This window comes from Carettochelys insculpta, chromosome 5 (genome assembly GCF_033958435.1).
Source record: "Carettochelys insculpta isolate YL-2023 chromosome 5, ASM3395843v1, whole genome shotgun sequence".
In the NCBI taxonomy this organism is placed as follows: Eukaryota; Metazoa; Chordata; order Testudines; family Carettochelyidae; genus Carettochelys; species Carettochelys insculpta.
Window position 1 is genome coordinate 25,496,058 of NC_134141.1, and position 24,208 is coordinate 25,520,265.

At 38.9% G+C, this 24,208-nt stretch overlaps 1 protein-coding gene across 5 annotated transcripts in view; it reads left to right on the forward strand.

The window, feature by feature from the left end:
- The window catches only part of APBA1 (amyloid beta precursor protein binding family A member 1), a 142,375-nt gene that overhangs the window by 102,353 nt on the left and 15,814 nt on the right, over positions 1-24,208 (forward strand). For 4 of the 5 annotated variants that reach the window (XM_074994794.1, XM_074994795.1, XM_074994793.1 and 1 more), the window contains 5 exons: positions 5,115-5,216; positions 9,838-9,877; positions 13,298-13,443; positions 22,003-22,089; positions 22,588-22,773. In XM_074994794.1, the coding sequence (XP_074850895.1) occupies positions 5,115-5,216; positions 9,838-9,877; positions 13,298-13,443; positions 22,003-22,089; positions 22,588-22,773 (561 nt within the window). Of the gene's footprint in view, positions 1-5,114; positions 5,217-9,837; positions 9,878-13,297; positions 13,444-20,895; positions 20,929-22,002; positions 22,090-22,587; positions 22,774-24,208 lie in introns of all 5 variants that reach the window. The other variant, XM_074994797.1, reaches the window with a different exon arrangement.

Genomic DNA, 24,208 nt, shown 5'->3' on the forward strand with positions numbered 1-24,208 from the left:
ATGTATATGATACATGTAACAATAAGACTTATTAATTTTAATTGAGCGTGTGAACTTGACGGCATTTTAAATAATTATTTGGGGGGCAATGTTCAGTGCTACATATGCTCTGCTTTTTGTTTTTTGTTTTAAAATTCAATCCTACGTTATTTGCTCCAACAAAACTCCCACTGGTATCATTGTTAGCTTGACAGTATTGCATACCTGTTATGTTAGTTTAACACTTACAAAAAACAGAAGCAGTAATGTTTAACTAGAAAAACAGGAATGGAAAAACAAGATAGCTGAGTTAAAGCTGCTAGTGTGACTGTAACTTCTGCATTTCCTGACTTGGTTTGTGATTTTTAACTATATAACTCTCTCATCTTCTAACTTATCTGAGTGCTGGAGAGCTTTCTTGGAGAATGGGAGCTTCCATCCCTTCAAGATGTGGTAGCGAAGCTGCATAAAATTAGGGCACTTCAACCTGAAGGCTCATGTAGCTTCCACAGCTCTGGGTGTCCATTGTTAAAAGAGCATCTGAAAAAGAGAGAGAGAAAAAAATGAAGAATAAAATAGAGGTTTCTGGTCTACAGTCATCTGGCTGGAGTAAGATCACCTGGATGTGGAGCCAACGGCTGATAGCTTACCTAGCAAGTTTCCTGGAAGAAACTAATTTAGGACAGCGTTTTGGTAAATATGGCTTAAACCCAGTTAAAATCAGGAAACTGGGAAAAGAATAATTGCATCAGTGCCGAGCAGGTAACATTGAAAGACTCTTTTCAAACTTAGATTACCTCCATTCTGAATTGAGGAATAGGCTTGGTCTGTGCTCTTCATCAGGGTTGGTCTTCTGCTACAGAATGCTACACCACCAAATAGACATGGACTGGTAGTCTGCAGTTCTCCCTGCTTCTGGTTGCCTACTGCTTCAAGGCTACAACAATGAATTATTGTCATTTTTCTTACAATCAAATATTTCACTATATATATAATATTAAAAACCACAATTAATCATGATATGTAACTTCTTTGAGAAAATATACACAGACATGCCTAGGTTCAGTATTATATAAATATTATGCCTACTGCAGTTTTACTTCAATTTGGGCTTGTCAAAATGAAATCTATGAATCTACTCCCTTAGGCCTGCCTTACTGTGAGCCGATGCCCAGGTGCCAGCTAAAGGTCTGGTGAGGCAAAAAGGGTGGGGTGATGCTACACTGGCAGCTATGCTAAGCAGCCAGGGCAGGCTGGGTTCTTTGGTTTGTGTTTAGTTCGGGTACAGCAGCAAGAGGTAAATTACACTTAGAGAGGCTTTAACAGTTACTTTTTATTTATACAAAGATAGAAACAATTTAACTAAGACAAATGATTAAAGTACAAGTTAGTACTCATGGTTCTTAAAGGGGAAACAACACAATTTAACTTAAGAAAAGTTTTAGACAAACTAGCTAGCTTAAACTAATACAATTAATGTGTACACAAGAAAGGCAAGTTGCAGGTGTGATTTTCACCCCGCCTCTTAGACCTGGTGGAACCAGAGTCTTTCCCTCAATTCCTATAGGAAAGAAGTTTAATACAGGTGTAACTTTTACCCCTGCCTCCTAGATCCAGTGTGACCCAGATTCTCTCAATCCCTTGGGAAGAAGTAGATATGAACCAGGTGTCCCCAGTCTCGGGAGTTAATTCCAGACCTGACCAGCAGGTGTAGGTGATTGAAAACTCAAAGAGGGGGGTGGTCTGCCAAGCCCCTTTATACTGCTTTTGTCACGTACGCTTCTTCCTGGTCTTAAGTGGCCAATTGGGAGGAATGTTTTGAACCCCAGGTTTCCCAGGGAAGGTGCAAGGCTCAATTCGCACCTGCGAATTGTGGACAATTGGGCACCTTTGGAGGTGATGGGTGGGGGTTCCCAAATCTTCCTGGGGAAGTGATCAAGGCTGGGGAAGTGATCAAGGCGTGTCAATTACTGAGATCAGCCAGAAGGGCGGCCATTAGCTAGCCCATCCACTGTCTGGTTTTTGTGTATAGTAGAGAGGCTGGGCGAGACAGCACACCTGCGTTCCCAGGACATCAAAGGCTACCTGTCTCCCCTGCTTATTTCTCTCTCTGTCTCTCCCAGTGCGGGGGAGAGGAAGAAAAGGCCAAATGGGGGTTCATGTCTGGCTACACTTACCTCGAAATAACTTCTGCAATTTGCATTGCACAAATCACATAAGTTATTTCAGGGCAACTTATTTCAAAGCCAGTGCCATCTGCACTGCACCGAAATTCAAAATAAGTGCTTATTTCAAATTTCCTTCTATCCCTTACATGACAAGGGGTAGCAGAAATGAAATGCTATGCTAGAAATAGGCCTGCTCTTTCAACCGCAGTGTTTGGCCATGAGGTTTCTATTCCGGGATACAAATGTATCCCAGAATAGAAACCTGAGTGTAGCTTTAACCTTATGTAACCATAATTTGAGTATGTAACTAAAATTAAGTGTAATATGAGGTGCATCAAAGAAAGGTTTTTAAAGTAGAAAATATGTTTAAACTGGGACCAGCTAGTATTTCACAGTCTGGTGAAATCCATTATTTCACCTGGCAAATACTACCTTTGGTAAATACTATGTTACCTCTGCCTAGTGAAGATCTTAACAAAGACCACATTTAGTTAGTGATTGGAGTGTTTCATTACTCAGCTATGAGGGGAAAATCCCACAAGCTGTTTATTATACAACAGTGTTTGGTAGGACCTCTAATTCTGTTGTCTTATGTTTGGTGGGCCATCAAATTCTGTCTTCTAATCGTGTGTGTGTGTGTGTGTGTGAGAGAGAGAGAGAGAGAGAGAGAGAGAGATTGTCCTAATGCTATGAGGAATCAGTAGAAGTTGTGTGTGCATATCCATGATAAGAGATTACACTTTGGCTACGTCTACACGTGCCCCAAACTTCGAAATGGCCATGCAAATGGCCATTTCGAAGTTTACTAATGAAGCGCTGAAATGCATATTCAGCGCTTCATTAGCATGCGGGCGGCAGCGGCGCTTCGAAATTGACGAGCCTTGCCGCCGCGCGGCGCGTCCAGACGGGGCTCCTTTTCGAAAGGACGCCACCTTCTTCGAAGTCCCCTTATTCCCATGAGCTCACGGGAATAAGGGGACTTCGAAGTAGGTGGCGTGCTTTCGAAAAGGAGCCCCGTCTGGACGCGCCGCGCGGTGGCAAGGCTCGTCAATTTCGAAGCGCCGCTGCCGCCCGCATGCTAATGAAGCGCTGAATATGCATTTCAACGCTTCATTAGTAAACTTCGAAATGGCCATTTGCATGGCCATTTCGAAGTTTGGGGCACGTGTAGACACAGCCTTTGTAGCCCAGAATCTGCCGGAGTGTCCTGAGTTGTTCTTAAGGCAAATTTGGAAATAAGAAATGTACTAATAAACTACTGCTGGTATAGCAGTTTTTATGACATATTTCTGGAAACCAAGTTTCATTTCATTTGCAGGGTGAGGGAGTCAATCCAAGGTCCTCTGCAAAGTCCAACAGTGCTTCTGAAATAAGGACCTGCATGAAAAGAGACATGTTGGTCAGAGATGCACCTGTCCTAAAGCTGCCACAATGTAATGATGTTGGTTGGCCCAAAGGGAAAAAAGAGTAGCAGTGTGGTGGTGGTGGTAGGGTATGTTTTGTTTTTTAATTTAGGAAACTAGTGATCAAATGTGTTAAATATCTGGTGTTGCCACTCAGGATGGCAAACTTGAATGTGCTGATAAAGTTACATAAGGATCCAACCTTGTGTATTAGTAGGATTCCAATGTTTGCTGAGAACCTGACTTGCATCACTGTGAGGGGGAAACTTACCTATGCTATTGTACCACTGAAAACTTATTTTGTAAGTACATCTAAAGGTAGTTTTGAAGTTGGGACTCTGTGGATCAAATTCTGTGCTCATTTGCAGTTTATACAATTCCTTTGTAATCAACCTCATTGATTTCACCATTTGTAAAGCTGATCACCTCATGTTGGTTCTCTTTGCTAGTCCCTTGATCTGCATCACACTGAAAAGAGTTAAAACACAAGAACTGTTTACCTAATGTTACTTTGGTGGTTGGCACATGGTCATTACATAAGAGCAAGAGGTCTTTGTGATTAATGTTTGGGAGGAGAGATGGTCCAGGAGACAGTTTGTCCACTAAGGTAGGATACTGAATTTGAAAAAAAAAAAAACAGAAAATTTGTGGTGTAGAGAGTACTACAAATACTGACGTAATGTTTTGGGGCAGGATCTCTGTTCTAGTGTTTGTATAGTGCTAACCCTGTGGGATCTTAGTCTGTCTGTCTGACTCCCAGGTGCTACCGCAATGTAAATAATAAATAGATTGATTTATTTATTCAGTTGCTTGAGGTAATAATCAAGTGGCTAGAAACAATCATGGCAGCATGCCTGTGTTCAGTTTAGGCCAACCCTCCTGGCAACTTGCTCTGGAGAGATTGTGTGTACTGTATATTTTCTTAAAGGGGCAGATTACGGCACAATATGTGACTCTGCCACTTGTTCAGTTCATCAGGCCCTCAGTGTTTCTTCACTCATCTTTCTCATAACAATTCCCATCTTAACTTTATGCATTTTCTCTTGGTTTTTTTGCAGAATGTTAGTTTGACTTGTTTGCAACCTTAAGTACAAGAATAGGATAGTTTTTTTTCATACAGTTACTTGAACTGTAGTTGCAACTTAGTTGAACGGCTGGTAAGAAAAATCAAATAAAAGTCACAAATGTTCATGGCAAACATCCTAATTTCCTCTCCCATTCACCTCCTAATACCATGTTTTCACGTTGTGCTTTTTTGGTGAATGTTATTTACCTCTGGACTTAATTTTCCTTTAATTATCAACTTCTTTATCTTGTGAACAAGCAAAACATTGTAACATGTTTTGTAAACATGTAATTGTTGAGCTAAAAACTGGTGAATTACTGGAAGTTCTGCATGTTCATTACCTCAGAAACGTGGGTTGTAACAATGTAAACAATATTTGGCTTCTCTGTAATGTTTTTCACATGCAAACCCTTATTCCCAGTTCCAAATAAAATAATGAGATTTCTGTGGTGGTCTCTCAGATTTTTTTATTTAATTTTATTTTCTTACCATGTCTAGTCTCCATCTCCTGATTCCTCGTCACCCCGTGGTGCTGAATCGTCAAGTAGGCAACATCACCAAGATGTCTGTGGTACAGCAGAACCCTCCACTAATAAAGAGGTAGAGTGCAATCTTTTTGAGAGACAGTCCTGTTCCAGTTACTACTTACGTTTTTTATATCTTCCTCCTCCTGCTCATTTTACATAATTAAAAGAAAATGGCATAAGTTCCTTTTATGTGCTTGCTCATCTTTCCCTCTGAATGAAACTTTATTTTAACTACAGTATTTCTGATGGCTTTTTTTCCTGCAGTAATGTTTGTGTAGCAATCTTAGGAGATTTGGTTTATTTAAGAGCATCCAATATCACCTGTATATTGGTTGAAAAGGAGAGAGCATTTTCTTTTCCCTCTCTTTGCAGAGTGCCTTGCCACAAAGGAAGTTATCCTTCTTAAGCCATGCCTGTGCTAGCACTTACGGCAGCAAAACTTTCGTTGCTCAGCAGTGTGAAAAAACGCATCCACTTGTAGCATGTGCTTAGCCGGGATAAGTGCTGATGTGCACAGCACTGTTGACAGGAGATGCTCTCCTGACCACCTAGCTTCTGTCACTCATTGCACTCTTGTTATTATGCTCACAGAAGAGCTTTCCCATCAGCATGCCATGGCTACATGAATAGTCGTACAGCACCACAGCTATGTTGGTACAGCTGTGCCTCGTAAGCTTGTATGTGTAGACATGGTCTTAGAATGACAGACTTATCAAAATAAAGAAATTATTAATACAACACTCTTGCATATTAGTGTTGCTCCCCGTTTTATCAGCAGGGATGTAGAAACACTTAACTCTTAAGTCATTTGGAGAAATCCTGTGATTCAGTAGCAGGATTGGGAGTAGACTGCAGGAGGTCCTGACATTGGACCCTTAAAAGGAGAAAAAACAAAGAGGCCAGAGCCTGTATCTCTTGTTTAGATTTATGTGTATGGCTAACTTTACAAACTGTGAATAGTTCCCTTTGTGACAATGTGACAGCTCTGAGACTGTGGAAAATGTATCTATACGTACCTCATAGAGCTGGAAGGGACCTTAACAGGTCATTGAGTCCAGTCCCCTGCCTATTGGCAGGACCAAACACCATCTTTTTTTAAAAAAAAAAAATCTATTTGCTCCAGCTCTCCAAATGGCCTTCTTGAGGCTTGAGCTCAGACATGGGTTTACAAAGCTAGTGTTCAAATCTCCCTACCTCTTTTTTTGAAATCTAATCTGCTCTAGAACCTTGCACATCCCCCCTGCGAGGATTGAACTCACAATCATGTGTTTGTAAGGCTATAGCTTTAATCACTGAGCTATTTCTGCCTGTGTTTATTTTTTGCTTATGATGCAGGGGAACTATCGGAACAGAACAGTTATCTCTGTTGTTTAGTTCCTAACTTAAACACATATAGTGCAAACAATGAAAAATGTCAATAATAGAAAATAGACACCATCTATCAATTTATATTGTGATACATGTGCACTGGTCAGCTTTCTGTTGATATAAATAGTAGCTGTGTCTCACTAGAAAGGTTTGTTAGAATTTCAGTTCTGAGTAACAAATAGTTATATATATGTTTTCTTTGTTTCAGATTAGACAAATAAAATATAGGCTTATGAGTTATTATTTTTAAATCCTTATTTATGTTTTAGTAAGTGGTAGCTTTCAGAACATTTAAAGGGTATACCAAAATCTTTGAGAGTGTTAGTTTTGTGCTTTGATCTGTGATACTGTTTGCTCATTATAGCCTTTGGCTTTCATTAAATACAGATTCAGTAATTTCATGCAATCCACTTTTGACTGGAAACTCTTATTAGATATCATTAGTCATAGTCCAAGTGTTAGTGAAATAAAGTACTACCCATTTTAATCTTGGGCATTTGATTTCATGCTGTATCAGTTGTAATAAACCATATTTCATAGTAGGAGAGGTTGTAGGAGTCATATTTCTCTGAGCTTTTTTTAAAAATATCAGCATTTTGTTCTTCCGTGCATTCCTTAAAATAACAAGAGAAATAGTAAACCTCTTTGCTTATGGGAAATAGTTGTATTTCTGAAAAAAATCTTCATTTTAAGAAATCTTAGGTTTTATTGAACAGACAAAAATATTAATCCAACACTCATTACCTAATTATTTCATTAAATTATATTTTACACACCAGAATTTAAAGGTACATATTTGTGTTTGTGACATCTATTGCCTTGTGTTATTTCTAGTGCCAAAAGATTCCCAAATAAAAGTACTAGAATTAAACATCTTTCTTAGTTAAACATTGTTGCAGCTATAAGATGTTTTCGACGTTTAATTTGATATTCTTTTATTCAGTTTTATCCCAGAAGGAAACTCTGGAGGGCAGTCAGATTCCCTGATGACTGACCACCATGAACTGATTAAATTTAACAGTAAATAAGTAAAATCTATTTAAAAAAAAAAAGGGGGGGGGGGAGAGAGTTGCTCCTTGAGGCTGTTAATGAGAAAAGTGCATACTTTAAAGCTGCACTTGTATGAATCAGCTTGTTGATATCTAAAAAACATAATGCTTCTATACTCTGTACCTGTCAGGATGCAACAAGTCAAGCTGGTGTGCACTGACAGCAATGATACAATTATCAAAATCGACATCAGTCATGGGTTTAATAGAAAGAGTCATTCTAATAGACAGGCTTCTCTCAGGGCAGCCTCTCCTGCTTTGACAATAACTTCTTCCTAACATTTAATTTTCCTTAAATGAGTTTGGCATAGGAGGCCATTATTCAGTGACAGCTTTGTCCTCGGTTGGCCTTATCTTTCAGGGAAAAAAACAGGTATTTCAAGGATGCCCTGCTGTCCTTATATCATTCCCTGCTGAATCATTTTTCCTTTCAACAGCACTTGTTTTATAGCTAGCCCAGTGTAGTAAGTTGTATGATATGCCTACTCACAGAATGTATTTAGTCCATCTTCTTTCCACTTAGGTTCAACTGCCTTCCTCCTGCGTGTTTGTTTACATTTTTACAAACATATAATACCTGGGAAGTGGCTCAGTGGTTTACAAACTTGTAATACCTGCATGTTGGGTGTACATTTTCAGAAACATGTAATACCTGGGAAGTAGCTGAGCATAAAAAAGGATAATAGGTTATCATTTGCTATCTACTGTAATTGAACATTCAGAAGCACTTATCCTTTGTGTGAGCTATTGGTCTTGATTCTGAGCTCTGACTGATCTTCTGCTAGCATAACTGTATTGAGTAATCAGGGGAGTGAATGCTGATATACTTCATAGTGCAATTAGGGTTAGGCACATCAATCCTTGTCTTCTCCAGAATTGTTATCATAAACATATCCAATAGCAGCACATGTTGTAGTGCACTAGGCTATTTATCCTCTATCCTTTGACATGCTAATTGCCTTTAGCAAATTTCTTCATATAGGTTTTTGTGTAAAAAGTAGCTAAATGAAGAGTTTTAATTGAATTAAAGCTAGTCGATGTATGAAGTCTTTCACTGGGCTTTTTTGTTAACATTATAAATGGTAAGTATCTATTAGAGTAAAAATAACAAGAAATCCTGTGGCACCTTGTAGACTAACAGATATATTGGAGCATAAGCTTTTGTGGGCAGATATCCACTTCATCAGTGTATAAGGTGCCATAGGACTTTTTGTTGTTCTTGTGGATACAGTCTAACATGGCTACCCCCTGACAATTATTACAGTAAACTCTTTCATATCTGGCAGCCTTGGAACCAGGAAGTTGCCAGATAGTTAGATATTCTGGATAATAGAAACATATACCTAGCAATGTGTAACACTAATGAAAATCAAGATTAGAAATTAAGAAACAAATAAAAATATATGCAGAGAAATTTACTAACAGTAGTATTGCACACTGTCAACATATACTGTAGTTGCTGTATTTATTTATATTTACTTTCACTATACTGTACTTAAGAAAAACGTAACTAAAATTTCTTGTGGTTAAAATGCCAGTTATTTGAGAGTTCTGGGCGACAGAATGCCAGATATGAAAGAGTTTGCTGTATTTCGTCTCATCAGCCTACCTGCAAATGCAAGCTAGATGGTTTTCCATTGGTCAGTCCCATCTTTTATATTTCTTTAAGCTGAGACCCATCAGTGTCCCTGCCAGATGTCAACAATCAAAGAATAAATCCAGAGCTCACAGTTTTCAGTGTCTAAATTACATGGTTTTTATTTGTGATTTGAGTGTTTAATATAGTATAAGTGTCAATAGCTACCTTTTATTTTAACAGGTTGAGAAAGTATATAATTTTTTTGGTCTAGAGCTACGATAGTATTGCAAATCTTTTAAAATATTCCAGGATTTTTTTAGTTTGGCATTTTAGTTTAGTTTGGCATTTTAAGTACTTAGAAATACAATGTATTAGGCACTATTCCTGTTATCCCTATGTAGATCAGAGCACCTCCTGGCACTCAAACATGCTAACCAATACCACGCTCTGTAGAACTGCCTAATTGATGAAAAGGATAATTATATAGATTATACTTCAGGATAATAACTCCTTAATAATAGCTGATATTTTGAGACCATTTAAAAGTTTTCCTAATAAGCTGTCAGATGTCTGTGGCTAATTAACTGTACTATGTTTTGGGGTTTTATTGTTTTTTTGCTCTCTTTGCATGGAGGGATTTTGAATGCATATTGCAGCATGCTTTGTTCTGTTTGAAATCCTGTTTGTCTTAATTACAGTCCAGAAAAAGTTTGGCTTCATTCCCAACCTATGTCGAAGGTAAGCTGTGAAAAATATAACATTCAATGTGTAACACTGTTCTCGTTATAATAGAATTCTTTTATACAAGTAAAAATAGAAAAAAAATATGTACTGTGAAGGTAAATGTTAATTGGGGTTGGGTAAACTTGATTAGAGCAAATATGAATCAGCCAGAACCAAAACAGAGAACTATTTTTTTCAGAAGTTAAATAAGCTTAATTACATTTTATTTTGTAATGTTTTGTTAGTGATCCCAGCCCAGTTCCTAAGGGATGGGTAACAACATTGCATAACACACCCCTGGAATTTTCAGTAACCCATAGCCACTTGTTTGAAATTCACATCACACTGTATGTGCATTAAGGCTGAACTGCCCTCTGATGACAAAGGATGGTGGTCAGACTAGATGATCATAATGGTCCTTTGGCTTTAAAATAAAATAAAAACATTTATAGTCCAGAGCTGAGCTTTATTGGCAGGGCTATAGTGATAGGGAGACTGTCCATTGTCCACGCTGTACCTGTCTTATGGATAATTTTTTTTTAAATTATATATATGAGGTTCACCCATCGCTAGAATTAACATATCCGCACGCTTATGTGTGTGTTTTGCTGCATGCCACTAAACATAAACAATGATAGCATGGAACAAGCAGGGAAATTCTATATTGCTACTTTGTCCTCAACTCTTGCAGTTGGCCTTCTGATTTATATAGTACAATTTCTTTAATCTGGCACCAACCCACACTCCTCCCATTTCACCACCCCTTCATGTCTCCAGCTTCATCACACCCTCACACCCCAGCTTCAACCCCTGCACATCCCAGCTCAACTCCACCCCCGGCCCCCCTGCAGCCCTAACCCACCCCAGGCTTAATCCCCTCTGCCCCCCTCCCATGGCCCCAGCCCATCACCCAAGCCCCCAGCGTATCTAGGGGGACTACCGTATGCCGGACTATCACATTTTGCTGGATTATCTCTGTAAATGGGACTGTTTTTGCCAGATGCCGGAACATTAGGATTTCCTAATCATCAGAGGCTGGATTAAAGGAATTTTACTGTATAAAGATGAGAACTGAAGCCAACATGAGATTTATATGTTGGGGTTCCTCAGATTGTGTTCCAACGTGCTGTATTTGAAAGACTTTACAACAAAAATAGATTTTTATGACTTTTCAGAGAGCTTATTCTTTCTTTGAGGTAGATACTGTGAGTCCTGAGAGTGAGTGTTTTCGTATTCATAAGAAAAAAATAAATGTAACTACTGTAAATGCTTCAAAAATAAAATTATCATTTTATTAAAAAATGAATTCGTGCAAAAGTAAAGCTGTATATGTTTTAGTTAATCCAGATATTTCTTTCTAGCACCCTGATAAAGCAGTGTGTTACATGAAGCTGCCTTTGACATCACCATTAAAAGTTAAACCTTGTAGATGAAATATCCAAGGAGAATATGTGAATACTGCTTCAGTTTTACAGTGATCAGCCTGATAAAATATGGAACCTATAGGTATTATATAGGGACTCATCCTGCAAGTGACCAAGTGCCTCCTGGGCAGCATCATAAGCTTGCAGTGACACCAATGAGAGTTGAGGTTTCTTGGCAACTTGCAGGCCCACATCAATGGTATATATTAGCCCAAGCATAAATCCATTACTTTACGCATCTAGCATGAGAGCCTATAGCAAGGTGTTTATCTAAATTGAAATTATTCCTTTTAAAGAGGGCAGTTCCCTGTATGACGTTTGTGAGCAAGTCTGGCATATGCCTGTACACTTTTCAATATGACATGGCAGTTTTTAACTCCACTTGGGGAAAAAGTCATACCTATAAAATGCTCTGTGGAGATTCCACTGCTTGTCGTTTTAGCTATGGGCAGTGGTTGAATAAGAGAGGTGCTGGTCATTTTTCTAAAAGTTATGTCCCAGGTTTCCTTTTTATTTTAGACTCTAGCTCAGGGGTTGGCACTAAAAAAATGGTGGCCTGGCAGGCCACCACTATATTTACCTACCTGTCTGCTCTTGTTGGCTGCGGATCACCGTTCCTGGCCAATGGGAGCGGGTGGAAGCAGCATGGGCTGGGATCTCCCTTCCCACTGTGAATGGCTATCCACAGTTGATGAGAGCTCTGATCACCCAATACCTTCAGAGGTGCAGGTACATGTAATGGTGGAGGTCTGCCAAGGACTAACCTTGGTGAACCAGAGCTGGCCCTGTGGATAGTATTTGCTCACCACTGCTTTAGCTAAAATATATTATCTTAGAGACATAAGGATATTGGAAGTGGAGAGAGAAAAGGCTTTGTCTTTTTTTTTTTTTTTTTGTATGAATTAAAATTCATTGGGTTTTTTTGCTTTAGAGTTAACCTTGCCTCCTGGAACAAAGTCTTGTGGCAGGCTGGCCTGGCTAGCTCAGTTAGTAGAGTGTGGGACTCTTAATCTCAAGGTTGTGAGTGCAAGCCCCATGCTGGATAGTTTCCTTTGTGTGCTGGTGGTTTATCATATCCACCAAAGTCAACGCTGCTAGTAACATTTGAGGGAAAGGGATAGCTCAGTGGTTTGAGCATTGGCCTGCTAAACCCAAGGCTGTGAGCTCAATCTTTTGAGGCGGCCATTTAGGGATTAGGGCAAATAGATGTCAGGGATGGTGCTTGTATCCTGGCAGGAGACTGGACTAGATGTCCTCCTGAGGTCCCTTCCAGCTCTAGGAGATGTGCATTTCCAATTATGTTTTTGAGGGGCAGGACATGATAGAGGTATAAAAAATTGACAGGCATGGAGAGAGTGAATAAGGAGAAGTTATTTACTTGTGCCCATAATACAAGAACTAGAGGACACCAAATGAAATTAATGGGTAGCAGATTTAAAACTAATGAAGTTCTTCTTCACTCAGTGAATAGTTAACCTGTGGAACTCCTTGCCAGAGGAGACTGTGAAGGCTAGGACTATAACAGAATTTAAGAAAGAGCTCAATAAATTCATGAAGGTTAGGTCCATAAAAGGCTATTAGCCAAGGATAGGAATGGTGTCCCTGGCCTCTGATTGTCAGAGGCTGGAGATGGATGGCAGGAGACAAATCATTTGATCATTGTCTTCAGTCCGCCTCCTCTGGGGCACCTGGCACTGGCCACTGTCAGCAGACAGGCTACTAGGCTGGATGGACCTTTGGTCTGACCCAGTATGGCTGTTCTTATGTTCAGTTGTGAATTCTGAAGTAGAGACGTTTGAAAGCACTTTGTGCAGGGTTTGTTTTTGTTTTGGTTTGGCTTTTGTGGGGAAGAAGGGCTTGATTGAAAGTGTTGGTTGTCCTGCCATTGTGCTAAATCTAAGTAGCTCAGAACAGCATTTATAGACATCAGATGTGGACTAAGTAGTGCATGTGCTGTTTCTCTCCATGCTACAACAAAATTTTGCTCAGCCATTTGTGCTCTATGTTATAGTTCCTGGACCCTGTGATCCTGAAGACTTAATTGATGGAATTATTTTCGCTGCCAATTACCTTGGCTCCACTCAACTCCTTTCTGACAAAACTCCCTCCAAGAATGTGCGAATGATGCAGGCTCAGGAAGCAGTCAGCAGAATCAAGGTGAGAAATGTATCTTGCTGTTCATGTGATTTGTTTTTTTTTAACTGTGATATGGGTGTTGCATGCTTACGCCAGGTATTTCTCCCTTTTTGCTATGTACTGTTTAAAAGGTTAGCTGTCAGGGAAATTTATATCGTATATGACGATGTGCCGACCTACTCCGGGTCCCGTGGGTGCGCGTGGGGTGTGATACAGCGGGGGGAGTCAGGTGGCCCGGGACCGACCACCCCACCTTTATAGCAGCCTTATATAGTGTAGCAGCAATATGTGATTCAGCATATCTACTTTAAAACCTAGGTTTCCACAATATTATGAGTACCAGGAACAATAACACTCCGATTGTGAACACCACAATGCCCTGTGGCTGTTCTAAGTCCCAATAATTCTCTATACAGCCCCAGCTAGTGGTATTTACCGATAGTGATTGATTAATTTATTCGTAACTACAATTACTTAACACTTGTTTTATATATATAGATAGATAGATAGATAGATATTTATTTGGCATAGGCTAAACACTAGGTTACATAAAGCTGTATATAATTACATGTGACTTACCAATAACATCCCATGCTCCCACATCTCACCAACAACTACGTTACAGCGGCCCTTCAAGTCAGAGATACGGCTTGGCTGGGACCTTTCGTGGTGGTGACGTCCGGGTGATCAGGCCGGGGTCTGCTGTCTGGACTGGAAGTTGCTAGCCTCCGTCTTGTGTCCAGGAGCCCACACCCTTATTCCTGCTAAATCACCTTTTATACTGTTTCTTACTTGGGGGTTCGATACCTGGCCAATTAAAGCGTTTGTTACCTAATTTGGGCTTTCTATCCTCCCGGCCTGTCAGAACATGTTACAAGATTTCCTCTGTCCTTGGTCTTTTTCTGAACCTCCCTTGGGACCCTCTGATGTTGTACAACCAAGATGTTCTCTTTGGGGGGCTTCCAGCTACTAGCCCCAGCTGTTCTCTTTGGGGGCTTGCTATCTGCTTGTCAGGATGTTCTCTTTGGGGACTCTCCAACTACTTGTCAACTTTCTGATTTCTTTCTCCTGGCCTGACTTCAGACCTTCCCGCTGTTGTATGATAGCGTTCCAAGATGGAGTGTATGGTCATTCTGCCTTGCGAGTGAGGCCCGGCCACCAGGTGCTCGTGCTCCCACAGTATATACTTCTTTTCCCCATGCTATGATATGGCATTCCATGAAAGTAATAATACTTCAATAGTCACACCAATTTTCTGAACTCTGCTTGATTTCTAATGTTAAACTGAAGATGCCACAAATTATTTGATTTCCACTTGGCCACCAGAGATGGACAATTGGCTATCTTATTCTGAAAGTACAGGACCCTCCTGGTGCTAATCTAAATTGTTAGCAACTGAGTATCATCTTCAGAGAGACAGTGTGTGTGTTTGTGTTGGTCTGTGCTTTGTTTTTTAAGCACTTTTCTAAAAGTACTAAAATACTTTTCTAAAAGGTTGCCGTAGTTTTGAGACACTTTTTCCCCCAGTGCATAATGGTATTTCATATCGTTTACAATAATTCAGCTGCCAAATATCTGATCTGAAAATCAGTTCAATATAAAAATGTTCACAGGTTGCTGATGTCGAAAATAATGAACAGCCAATAGAGGCTGTGTTTGATAACGTAGACAGTGAGGCAGATAGTGTCATCTCTTATTAACGTTGTCCAACATTCCCCCCAGTAAGACTGTTTTCAGTTGTTCCTGATTTGGCCAGTTGGGCTGAAATTATCCATACTCGGTGTGCCCCAAGATTGACTTTTTTCCTGGAAAACTCATTTGGTAGTTTCCTCTGTGACAGATTATTCACCTGAATCTGCATTGTTCATTTCTTTTCTAGTCATGGAAGGATTCGTCCCAAAATTTTGAAAAGTCATTTAGAAACTATTCTTAGTGTAGGTCTCCTGCTCCTCATTTCTTTTATCACACAGATGAGTTTAGTGCAGTAAGGTGTTATGTGCACACACAGATACCGTACAGACAAAACAGCTTTTTTAAAGCTCTTGTTAAAATAGAAGAGGAAATGTAACCTACATACTGATGTCTTTTCCTGTTAAAAAGTGTGACAAAAGTTGTGACTTGATAGGTTACTTTTTTTAAACTGAAGTGCCTGCCATTAGAAACATAAATAGCTTAAATTTTTAAAGGTGCTGAGTGCGTGGAGTTCCCGTTGAAGTCAGTGCCTAGCTTCAAGATCCCAGGTCTAAAAGTATTCCTTTTTTCCTGATCCTTGATGAAGTTTTACTGTAGTAGAGAGAGATGACTTCTGACTACAAATTGTCTCCACTGTCCTTAGAATTTTCAGATCGCCCCCCAACTCCACCTTTCTCCACGGACACACTTTTGTTGTGCTCATGTACCTTTCTTGTTATATAGCGAAATAACTTCTTTTCAGGCCTTTCCCCTAATAAATTTCATTGCTTTAAAGATATTTATCTAAACATTAGTGATTGGTGGGGGGTTGCTACTTCCACTTAAAGGCACTTTTCCATATACTGTTGTCCAAGAATAGGCCATAATTGTATTGAGTACATAGAATGAAATATGGATATATATAATAGCTTTAATAATAAAGAAGAGCTCCATCTATGTATAAAGAAGAGGAATTACATTGAAATCATACATTTAAACATCTCATTGATTAGGGGACATTTTTAAAACACAAAAATATTTTAAAAGTATATTTCATATACATGAACAGTACTGGGATGACAATGCCGGAGAATGCTCTATTTATTCATAGTGCAAAAGCAACATGAGGGACTGTGATACAAATGGTGGCCATAGCATAAATGCTTTAATAGGTAGATGGTATGTGGGCAGGTACAGTGAAAGTCTCCCATTTTTATGTTTTGTGTGACTCACCCATGACCTGGGAGGATTTCGTCTAAAGATCATAGGGCAGTTGAGTCCCAGTGAGAAAAATTCATCTTCATGTACTAGATCTATGTACAGCTTCAGCCCTCAAACAGAGCTTGGACAGGACTGAAGTGATGCCCAGACCTTATGTGGCCCTTCTGCACAAGCATGAGTTTCACTTTGTTGCTTAGTTTACATTGCACTTTCAGACTACAAAGCATTATGCAAATGCTAAGAATTATTACTAATTCTTTTGGGTAGTTTTAGTGATATGGATGGCTGTTTCGGTTCAGTGAACAATCAGCTAACAGTACTGTTGACCTCTGAACTTGATAGCTGAATTATGCAAAAAGCTTACTAGTTGTTCAATGAGAGCTGTTCAGAGAATTAAAGCTTCCAGGCAGTGTATTCAGGATTTGGCTTTTGTTAGCCAGGACTAACATTCATTACCAGAATGTGATAAAATTGATTGAGTGATCTAAGAGTTGAAAAGCTCTGTTAGACTCTTTACTAATCCTCTGAGCTATTCATCCTCCCAACCTAAGCAGATTTTAATTTTTGTTAACATCTGGAATAAAATGATGGTGTTCACAGCTTGGAGGAAAAACAGTGATTGTGTTAAATTTCACTAGCAGATTTCAGCTATGTGGGAGGCCTGCAGTTTTTTGTTCAATTCCATTTGACCCAATTACTGAAAGGAAGACACATTCCATATCTAAGGGTAATTTGAAAGCCTACCCATTAATATTTATTGAGTGCCATCAATGTTGGCAGATGCAGATGTAGGAAGATGCAGTCTCTGGTACAAATAATTTGCAATCTGTTTTAGAGATATAGTGTGTATTCAATCTGAGCAGATATTTTTAGACAAATCAAAATAAATCTCATACCAAATGTATAAAATACATGCCAACTAATCAGAACTTGCCTTTCTTCAGTATATTTATACAGATTAAATCTCTCTAGTCTGGCACCCTTGGGACCTGACGGGTGCCGAACGAGAGAATTTGCAATACCACAGGAGGTCAGTGTTGTCTAGCACCATTACCAACACTTACACTGCTTATTGGACTCTTAGAAAACATTTAGGGGTAAATGAGTGCTAAATAACAGCATGGAACACTGAGGCTGCATCTACACTAGCAAGTTCTTTCGAAGTATTAGTGTCTACACAAAAACCATTCTTTTGAAAGTAAATCGAAAGAATGCAGTGTTCCTTTTGAAAGTGCTCTTCCTGTCCCATTTCAGAAAGAATACCTTCTTTTGAAAGCTTCTTTAGAAAGAAAACGTGTATAGATGCTCCTCAAGGCCCTTCTTTCAGAAGAGTAGCCCTCGTGGCACCTGATTTTTCGATCCCTGGCCCATTCTTTCGAATGAGTGGGGGCCGTGTGGATGCTCTATTTTGAAAGAGCAGATCACTCTTTTGATCCACTTTTTTGTGTGTGGATGCACTTTTTTGAACGTAGTTCTTTTGGAAAAGATGTTAACTAAAATCATGATGGATTACAGATGTTGCCAGATGAGTCTGCTGGATTAGAAGAGGTTCAACCCATATTGAGTTTACACTGTAGTTGTCTTATATTATTGTTGTATTAATATGGTTGTGAGAAGAGCAGCTTGACTAGTGTATCTAGAATTATTTGTATGATAAGACTGGAACTGTGTGATACTGTTTATTGCATAAAAGTCATCTTGGTACTGTTTTCATGGACTTTTTTTTTCCTTTGTTTAACAGCTAGCGATTTCAGCTCCTTTCACATGCACCTTCTCTGGGGTGTTAATCATTTCTTTAACATGAATGTGTATTCCGTGCCACTATATTAGGGTTTTGTTAAATGTTTTAAAATAGTATTCCAAGAATGTAAATTAGCACAGAGGTCCTAATGCTTCTCTAATTGATGTCAAGAGCAGAATCAGAAAATGCATGAGGTTATTCTGGCTCACCTTTCATGTATCATGTCTGCATTACCCTAGATCTGATGTATGCAGATTTTTCATTTCTTTTCATGACTGGTATACACCTTCTTTTAGAGTTCTATTGCCCTGCAATATTGAAAAGTTTAACTGCAGACAAGCTATGTTTTTGAACACAATATTAAAAAAATACATCAAGTTGAGGCATTTTTTTCTTTTTGCTGCCATTGGTATTCAAAGTAGTTTTATTTTCTCTGAATGTCAGACAGCAATTTAATATAAAGATTTCAGCATGAGCCTGTTCACATTGTCACTAGCAGTAGTTTACAGTTACAAGACTTGAATATGTGTTTCAATCTGTAGAGGGTGACTGCAAGTAAAATTAAATGTTTGATTTTGTTTTTAAACAAAGAGGAACATTTCAGTATTGACTGCTGCTTTCAGATTGGTTTAAAGCACAACCTGCAGAGTTAATTAGTGAGCACCAATGACAAATGTTCAGAGCATCTGTGATTCAGGGTTCCTGTTCTATGGGCCTAATAGTTATTAGTAATTTATTTATAGATAAAGCCTGGCATAATAGACTGCCCAGCAAACTCATTAAATTAATTAGACATTACTATTGGACCTAAAATAGAAGTCTGCCAGCAAGGTGAGTATCGTACTTGTCCAATAAGCAAGTCCACAAGATAAGTCACCAGAGTCCTTGTTTTTGTTTTGTTTGTTTTTTTAACTACACCTGAAGTTATTTGCAGAAAATATATAAATACTTGCTTGACAATGGAGTGACAAGAAATTATCACTGTATCTCCTTAGTAACGTATGGAATCTCTCTTGATATTGACTACTTACATATTAATATAATAAAAGACCATTTTCACATAGATCTTCTGGAGAGTATGCCCCCATACTCAGGGAAGAAGTCTGGATGTGTGTAAGCGGCATGGAAAATGTCCTTGTGCAATTGATATGGGGAATTTGGGTCACCAAATGCCTCAGTCTAATATTAGTAAGGGCATAGGCATGCGTGCATTTGGGCGGATGGGTTGTTTAGTTAAATATTTTTGTCATTTTGTTTTTTATTTAGGACCATTCACAATTTTTGACATTGTTTCCTTTTATAAGTTTGCAGGTACAGATGAAATTGTTAAGTAACCTGAATCTAAGACCTTGAGATCTGAGAGAGTTTGAATATTAGGGCTCGAATTCTTCTCTCAGTTATACCAGCTCCAAAGAGGAAGCCGTGCTAGTCTATACACTATCAAAACAAAAAGCAGTCAAGTAGCACTTTAAAGACTAGCAAAATGGTTTATTAGGTGAGCTTTCGTGGGACAGACCCACTTCTTCAGACCATAGCCAGACCAGAACAGACTCAATATTTAAGGCACAGAAAAACAAAAACAGTAAGCAAGGAGGACAAATCAGAAAAAGATAATCAAGGTGAGCAAATCAGAGAGTGGAGGGGTGGGGGGAAGGTCAAGAATTAGATTGAGCCAAGTATGCAGACAAGCCCCTATAGTGACTCAAAAAGTTCCCATCACGATTTAAACCATGTGTTAATGTGCCGAATTTGAATATAAAAGCCAGCTCGGCTGTTTCTCTCTCCAAAACGGTGCGATAATTCCTTTTCAGTAACACACATACCTTTAGGTCATTGACAGAATGCCCCATTCCATTAAAATGTTGACTAACTGGTTTGTGGATCTGGAGTGTTTTGATGTCTGTTTTGTGCCCATTGACCCTTTGTCTAAGGGAGTTAGAAGTCTGTCCAATATACAAAGCATCTGGGCATTGTTGGCACATGATGGCATATATGATGTTAGTAGAGGAGCAAGAGAAAGTGCCCGTGATTCTGTGAGTAACCTGGTTAGGTCCAGTGATGGTATTTCCAGAGAAGATAGGTGGACAAAGCTGGCAGCGGGCTTTGTTGCAGGGAAAGGTTCCAGGACTGGTGTTCCTGGGGTATAGACTGTGGCTGTTAGTGAGGATCCTCATGAGATTGGTAGGTTGTCTGTAGGAGAGAACAGGCATGTCACCCAGGGCCTTCTGGAGTGTGGCATCCTGATTAAGGGTACGTTGTAGGTCTTTAATAATTCGTTGTAGTGGTCTGAGTTGGGTGCTCTAGATGATGACCAGTGGTGTTCTGTTCTTGGCTTTTTTGGGCCGATCTTGGAGTAGCTGGTCTCTGGGTATTCATCTGGCCCTGTCGATTTGTTTTTTTACTTCTCCTGGTGGGTAATTCAGGTTTATGAATATTTGGTAAAGTTCTTGCATTTTGCTAGTCTCTAAAGTGCTACTTGACTACTTTTTGTTTTTATACCAGCTCCGTTATTGTTTAACTCCAGTGACTTAAGGAGAATGCCTAGTAATTTGTACACATATAAATGAGAGCAGAATCTGGCCTCATGGGGTTAACTTATCTGTCCTCATTAAGTAAGAGTCATCCATATTCTTTCTCTCTCTTTTTTGGTGCAAGTTTACTTTTAAAAACCTATTGTGTTTAAGTGCGAAACTACTTCAACCAGAAATCCAGGCAGACACTAACCTAGACAAGTTACTAGACAAATCCTGGACATTAGTGTGTAGATCCCTGTTTGACTTGAGTCTCTGTAAATTCTTCTCTAACCATTCTCCTATCTCTGTTTATTCCATGCTAAGCAGATGGCCCAGAAATTAGCCAAAAGCAGGAAGAAGGTGCAGTACAACCTCCATCAGCTTGATGTTATGCCTGTTCTTTTTATTTTTTATTTTATTTTTTGCCTTTCTTACTTCTTATTTTGTGTTTTTATTTTCTGCATCCAGCAAGTTTTTTGTTGCCGTTTATTTCAGAGTCACCACACTAGTTGACATTTCCCCAAAATCAGTTGCTTGGTTGGCCATTTTTTGTTGCTTATCGTTAGCCATTTCATATTAGAAATAGGGTAAAGATTGGACTTATCAAATGGAAACAGACCGTATCCCCCAAAGTACCTACCAAATAAACAGGAATGACATGATAAATGTTTTAATTCTGTAAAATGGCATATTAATAAGAAATAACTCTTTTATATTTTTATCCCTTTCTAAAGACTCTTTTTGGTTAACATGTGTCAAATTGCTGGATGCAAAAAAAGTTTACCTATGTACACTCACTTTATACACTGAGACTACTAAAATATGAGCCAGTTTTGTTCATGGAGTTCTGAGGTGCTGTAGAACAAATATGCATTTTAAAGTACAAACATTTACTCTATACATTTACAAATTTATATCTTCTGGAGTGGGTTAGTGTTTTAATATGTTGTCAGACCATAAAGACCCTCTTACCAGAATTGCCTTAATAATTCCTTAATCTGCACCTGTTGTGTACATTTTTTCTCACTGGCCTGCACATTCACTGTAATTAGTATCATACAGAAATCCTGCAGGCAAGCGCTGCTCATGTGAAAAGCCTTCTTTAATGTGGCATTCATGTTAAAATGAGAATCATTTTGATTTCCATGGAATGATTATACAATTTGTGCCTCAGTGGGTTATAACTTCATTTGATCAGGAAAGAGGGTAGGGAGGCTGTATGGAATTAACAATTTTACAAATAATACTGAATCTAACACACTTTCATCCCTATATATAGTTTCCATATCTTTGTGTTTAGCTTCTGCAATTTAATACTGTTTTGCATTGCTGTTCTGGTGACTGTGTCTTGGTGCACCCCCGTTTGTGATCTAACATCATTATTAAAGCCATTTTTCTGATGCATTTGCTGACTCTAATGTGCTTTGTTTACAGGCCCCAGAAGGTGAATCTCAGCCCATGACTGAGGTGGACCTCTTTATCTCTACGCAGAGAATAAAAGTGTTGAATGCAGACACACAGGTATAGGCAAAGATGTGTTCTTGCCAGGGTTGGACCTTGTCAGTGTTATAGTGATGGTCAACTTTTTATTTGTTATTAAAAGGTATCATGGTATACAGCATTGCAGATAACCTAGTGCCATAATATGTTAGTTATTAGTGGATCCTAGATATTTTTCAGTATATGAATTAGAGACCTTGGCTGAGGTAGCTAATTCCAGGTCCTTCTCTGTGTAGTGCCTGTTCAAGCCTGCTTTACAGGGCCTGTATATTTGGAGTTTTACCCAGTGAATACAATATCCATTAATTTTTTAAAAATCGGAATTTCAATTCATTTGGTGGAACTGATGTTGTTGGTTCTCTTTTCTCACATAGCTTCATACATACACATCCATAAAGTGAGCTTGTGTGTATTTGCTTACAGTTGTTCTTATATTGTTTGTATCTACTTACACAATGTAAAAATCATGTTAAACATTAGTTCAAAATGAGCACTTAACTCAGGATTTTTCTTCCTCAGGAAACCATGATGGATCACCCTCTGCGAACTATTTCCTACATCGCAGATATAGGTAATATTGTTGTGCTGATGGCTCGGCGGCGAATGCCTCGATCTAATTCCCAAGACAATGTGGAAGCATCTCACCCCTCTCAGGATGGAAAGAGGCAATACAAAATGATTTGCCACGTCTTTGAATCTGAGGACGTAAGCAGCTATTTTATTTCATTACTTCGTTACACTTCAGAATCAGAGAACCATTTGTCAGGATAGGATTGAAGTCGAGGGCTGATGATCCTGTTTGATTTTTAGTTACACAAAAATAAGTAATCTAAAAAGAGTTCTTTTGCCTTTGATTGGTTGTCATCATTGATATAATTGGGTACTCATAGTTGGGTCCTTTGGTTGGTTGTCATCATTAACAAAGAAACTGCACTTAGAAATATAGATTTGTTGTTTTCATGTGTTTGTTCTTAATGTTATACTTTCAACAGACTTTGAGGAGCAGAGCTTCAAATATTGGCTGCTGTCATAGCTAGTTTGCCCCTGAGAGTCAGCATCCATCACAGTAACTTGTTTACAGGGAGAGTTGTAACTGCAAATATTGCTGTTAGAGTCCGTGTCATGAGGGTGATGCAGCTAGGCCTTTCTTGTCCCTGAAGATGCTACAGTATTTTAGGAAACCCAGTCAGTAATATCATATGTATGCTTCTGAAATGGTCTGCATGTAGACACCTGAAGTGGTAGGGTATGTTGTCCATACTTACTCGATTTGTGAATAACTCAGTTGAATTTTTATATTCAGGACCAGACACCATTGTGCTTTATGCTGTTCTGAAAGATGCAAAGCTGCTGCAAACCCATTTTAAGCAGTTAAAATGGGGTTTTGACACTGTGAGGACTGCATAAGGCAGATTCCCTAGTCCACCATTAGGTGGCGTATGGCGTTGTCTCTGTTACCTCCCGTTGGGTCCTGTCTTCTATGCTCTGACCTGACGAGGGGGATACACCAGTCCACACAATTCTCCAATTGTATGTAATTTTTAAAACTAAATTGTAAAATTAAATTAAACACATGGTAAATCAAATTTAAAATAGAATAATCAATCTTGTTAATTGCTACCAAATAAAACAATGATTCTGAGAATGTTATCTACTAATGTGGAAAGTCAGAATATCTTGTTTAGCTGTCAGCCTGCAGAGTAAAAGGGTATTTTCAATTTCAGAGGCAACTAATATACTTATTCCAGTCAAATGGCGGCTACAGAGAGTCAGATTGTTCCTAGGTTGAAATTGATGTTTGGACTACAGCTCTTCTGACACTTAATATCATCTACCCAAATTATAAGTGGTTAGGTGATAGTCTATTTCTTTTCCCTGCCCTGTGAACATAGTTTATAAGAAGCTTTCCAAAACAACTTATACTAACACAGCTGGTTACATTTAGGTGAAAATAACAAACCTACCAATCTCTACAAATGCATGTGTGAGATCCATTAGACAACAAGGTTGCTTAACCAAGGCCAAGTTTTTAGGTAGTTGAGAAACTATCGCATAGGTAACTATCTCTGATAAATTCTCTGAGTTTTGTCCAAAGCATAGAATTGCTACCAGTCACCTGTTTAGAGTTAAAAAGAAAGAC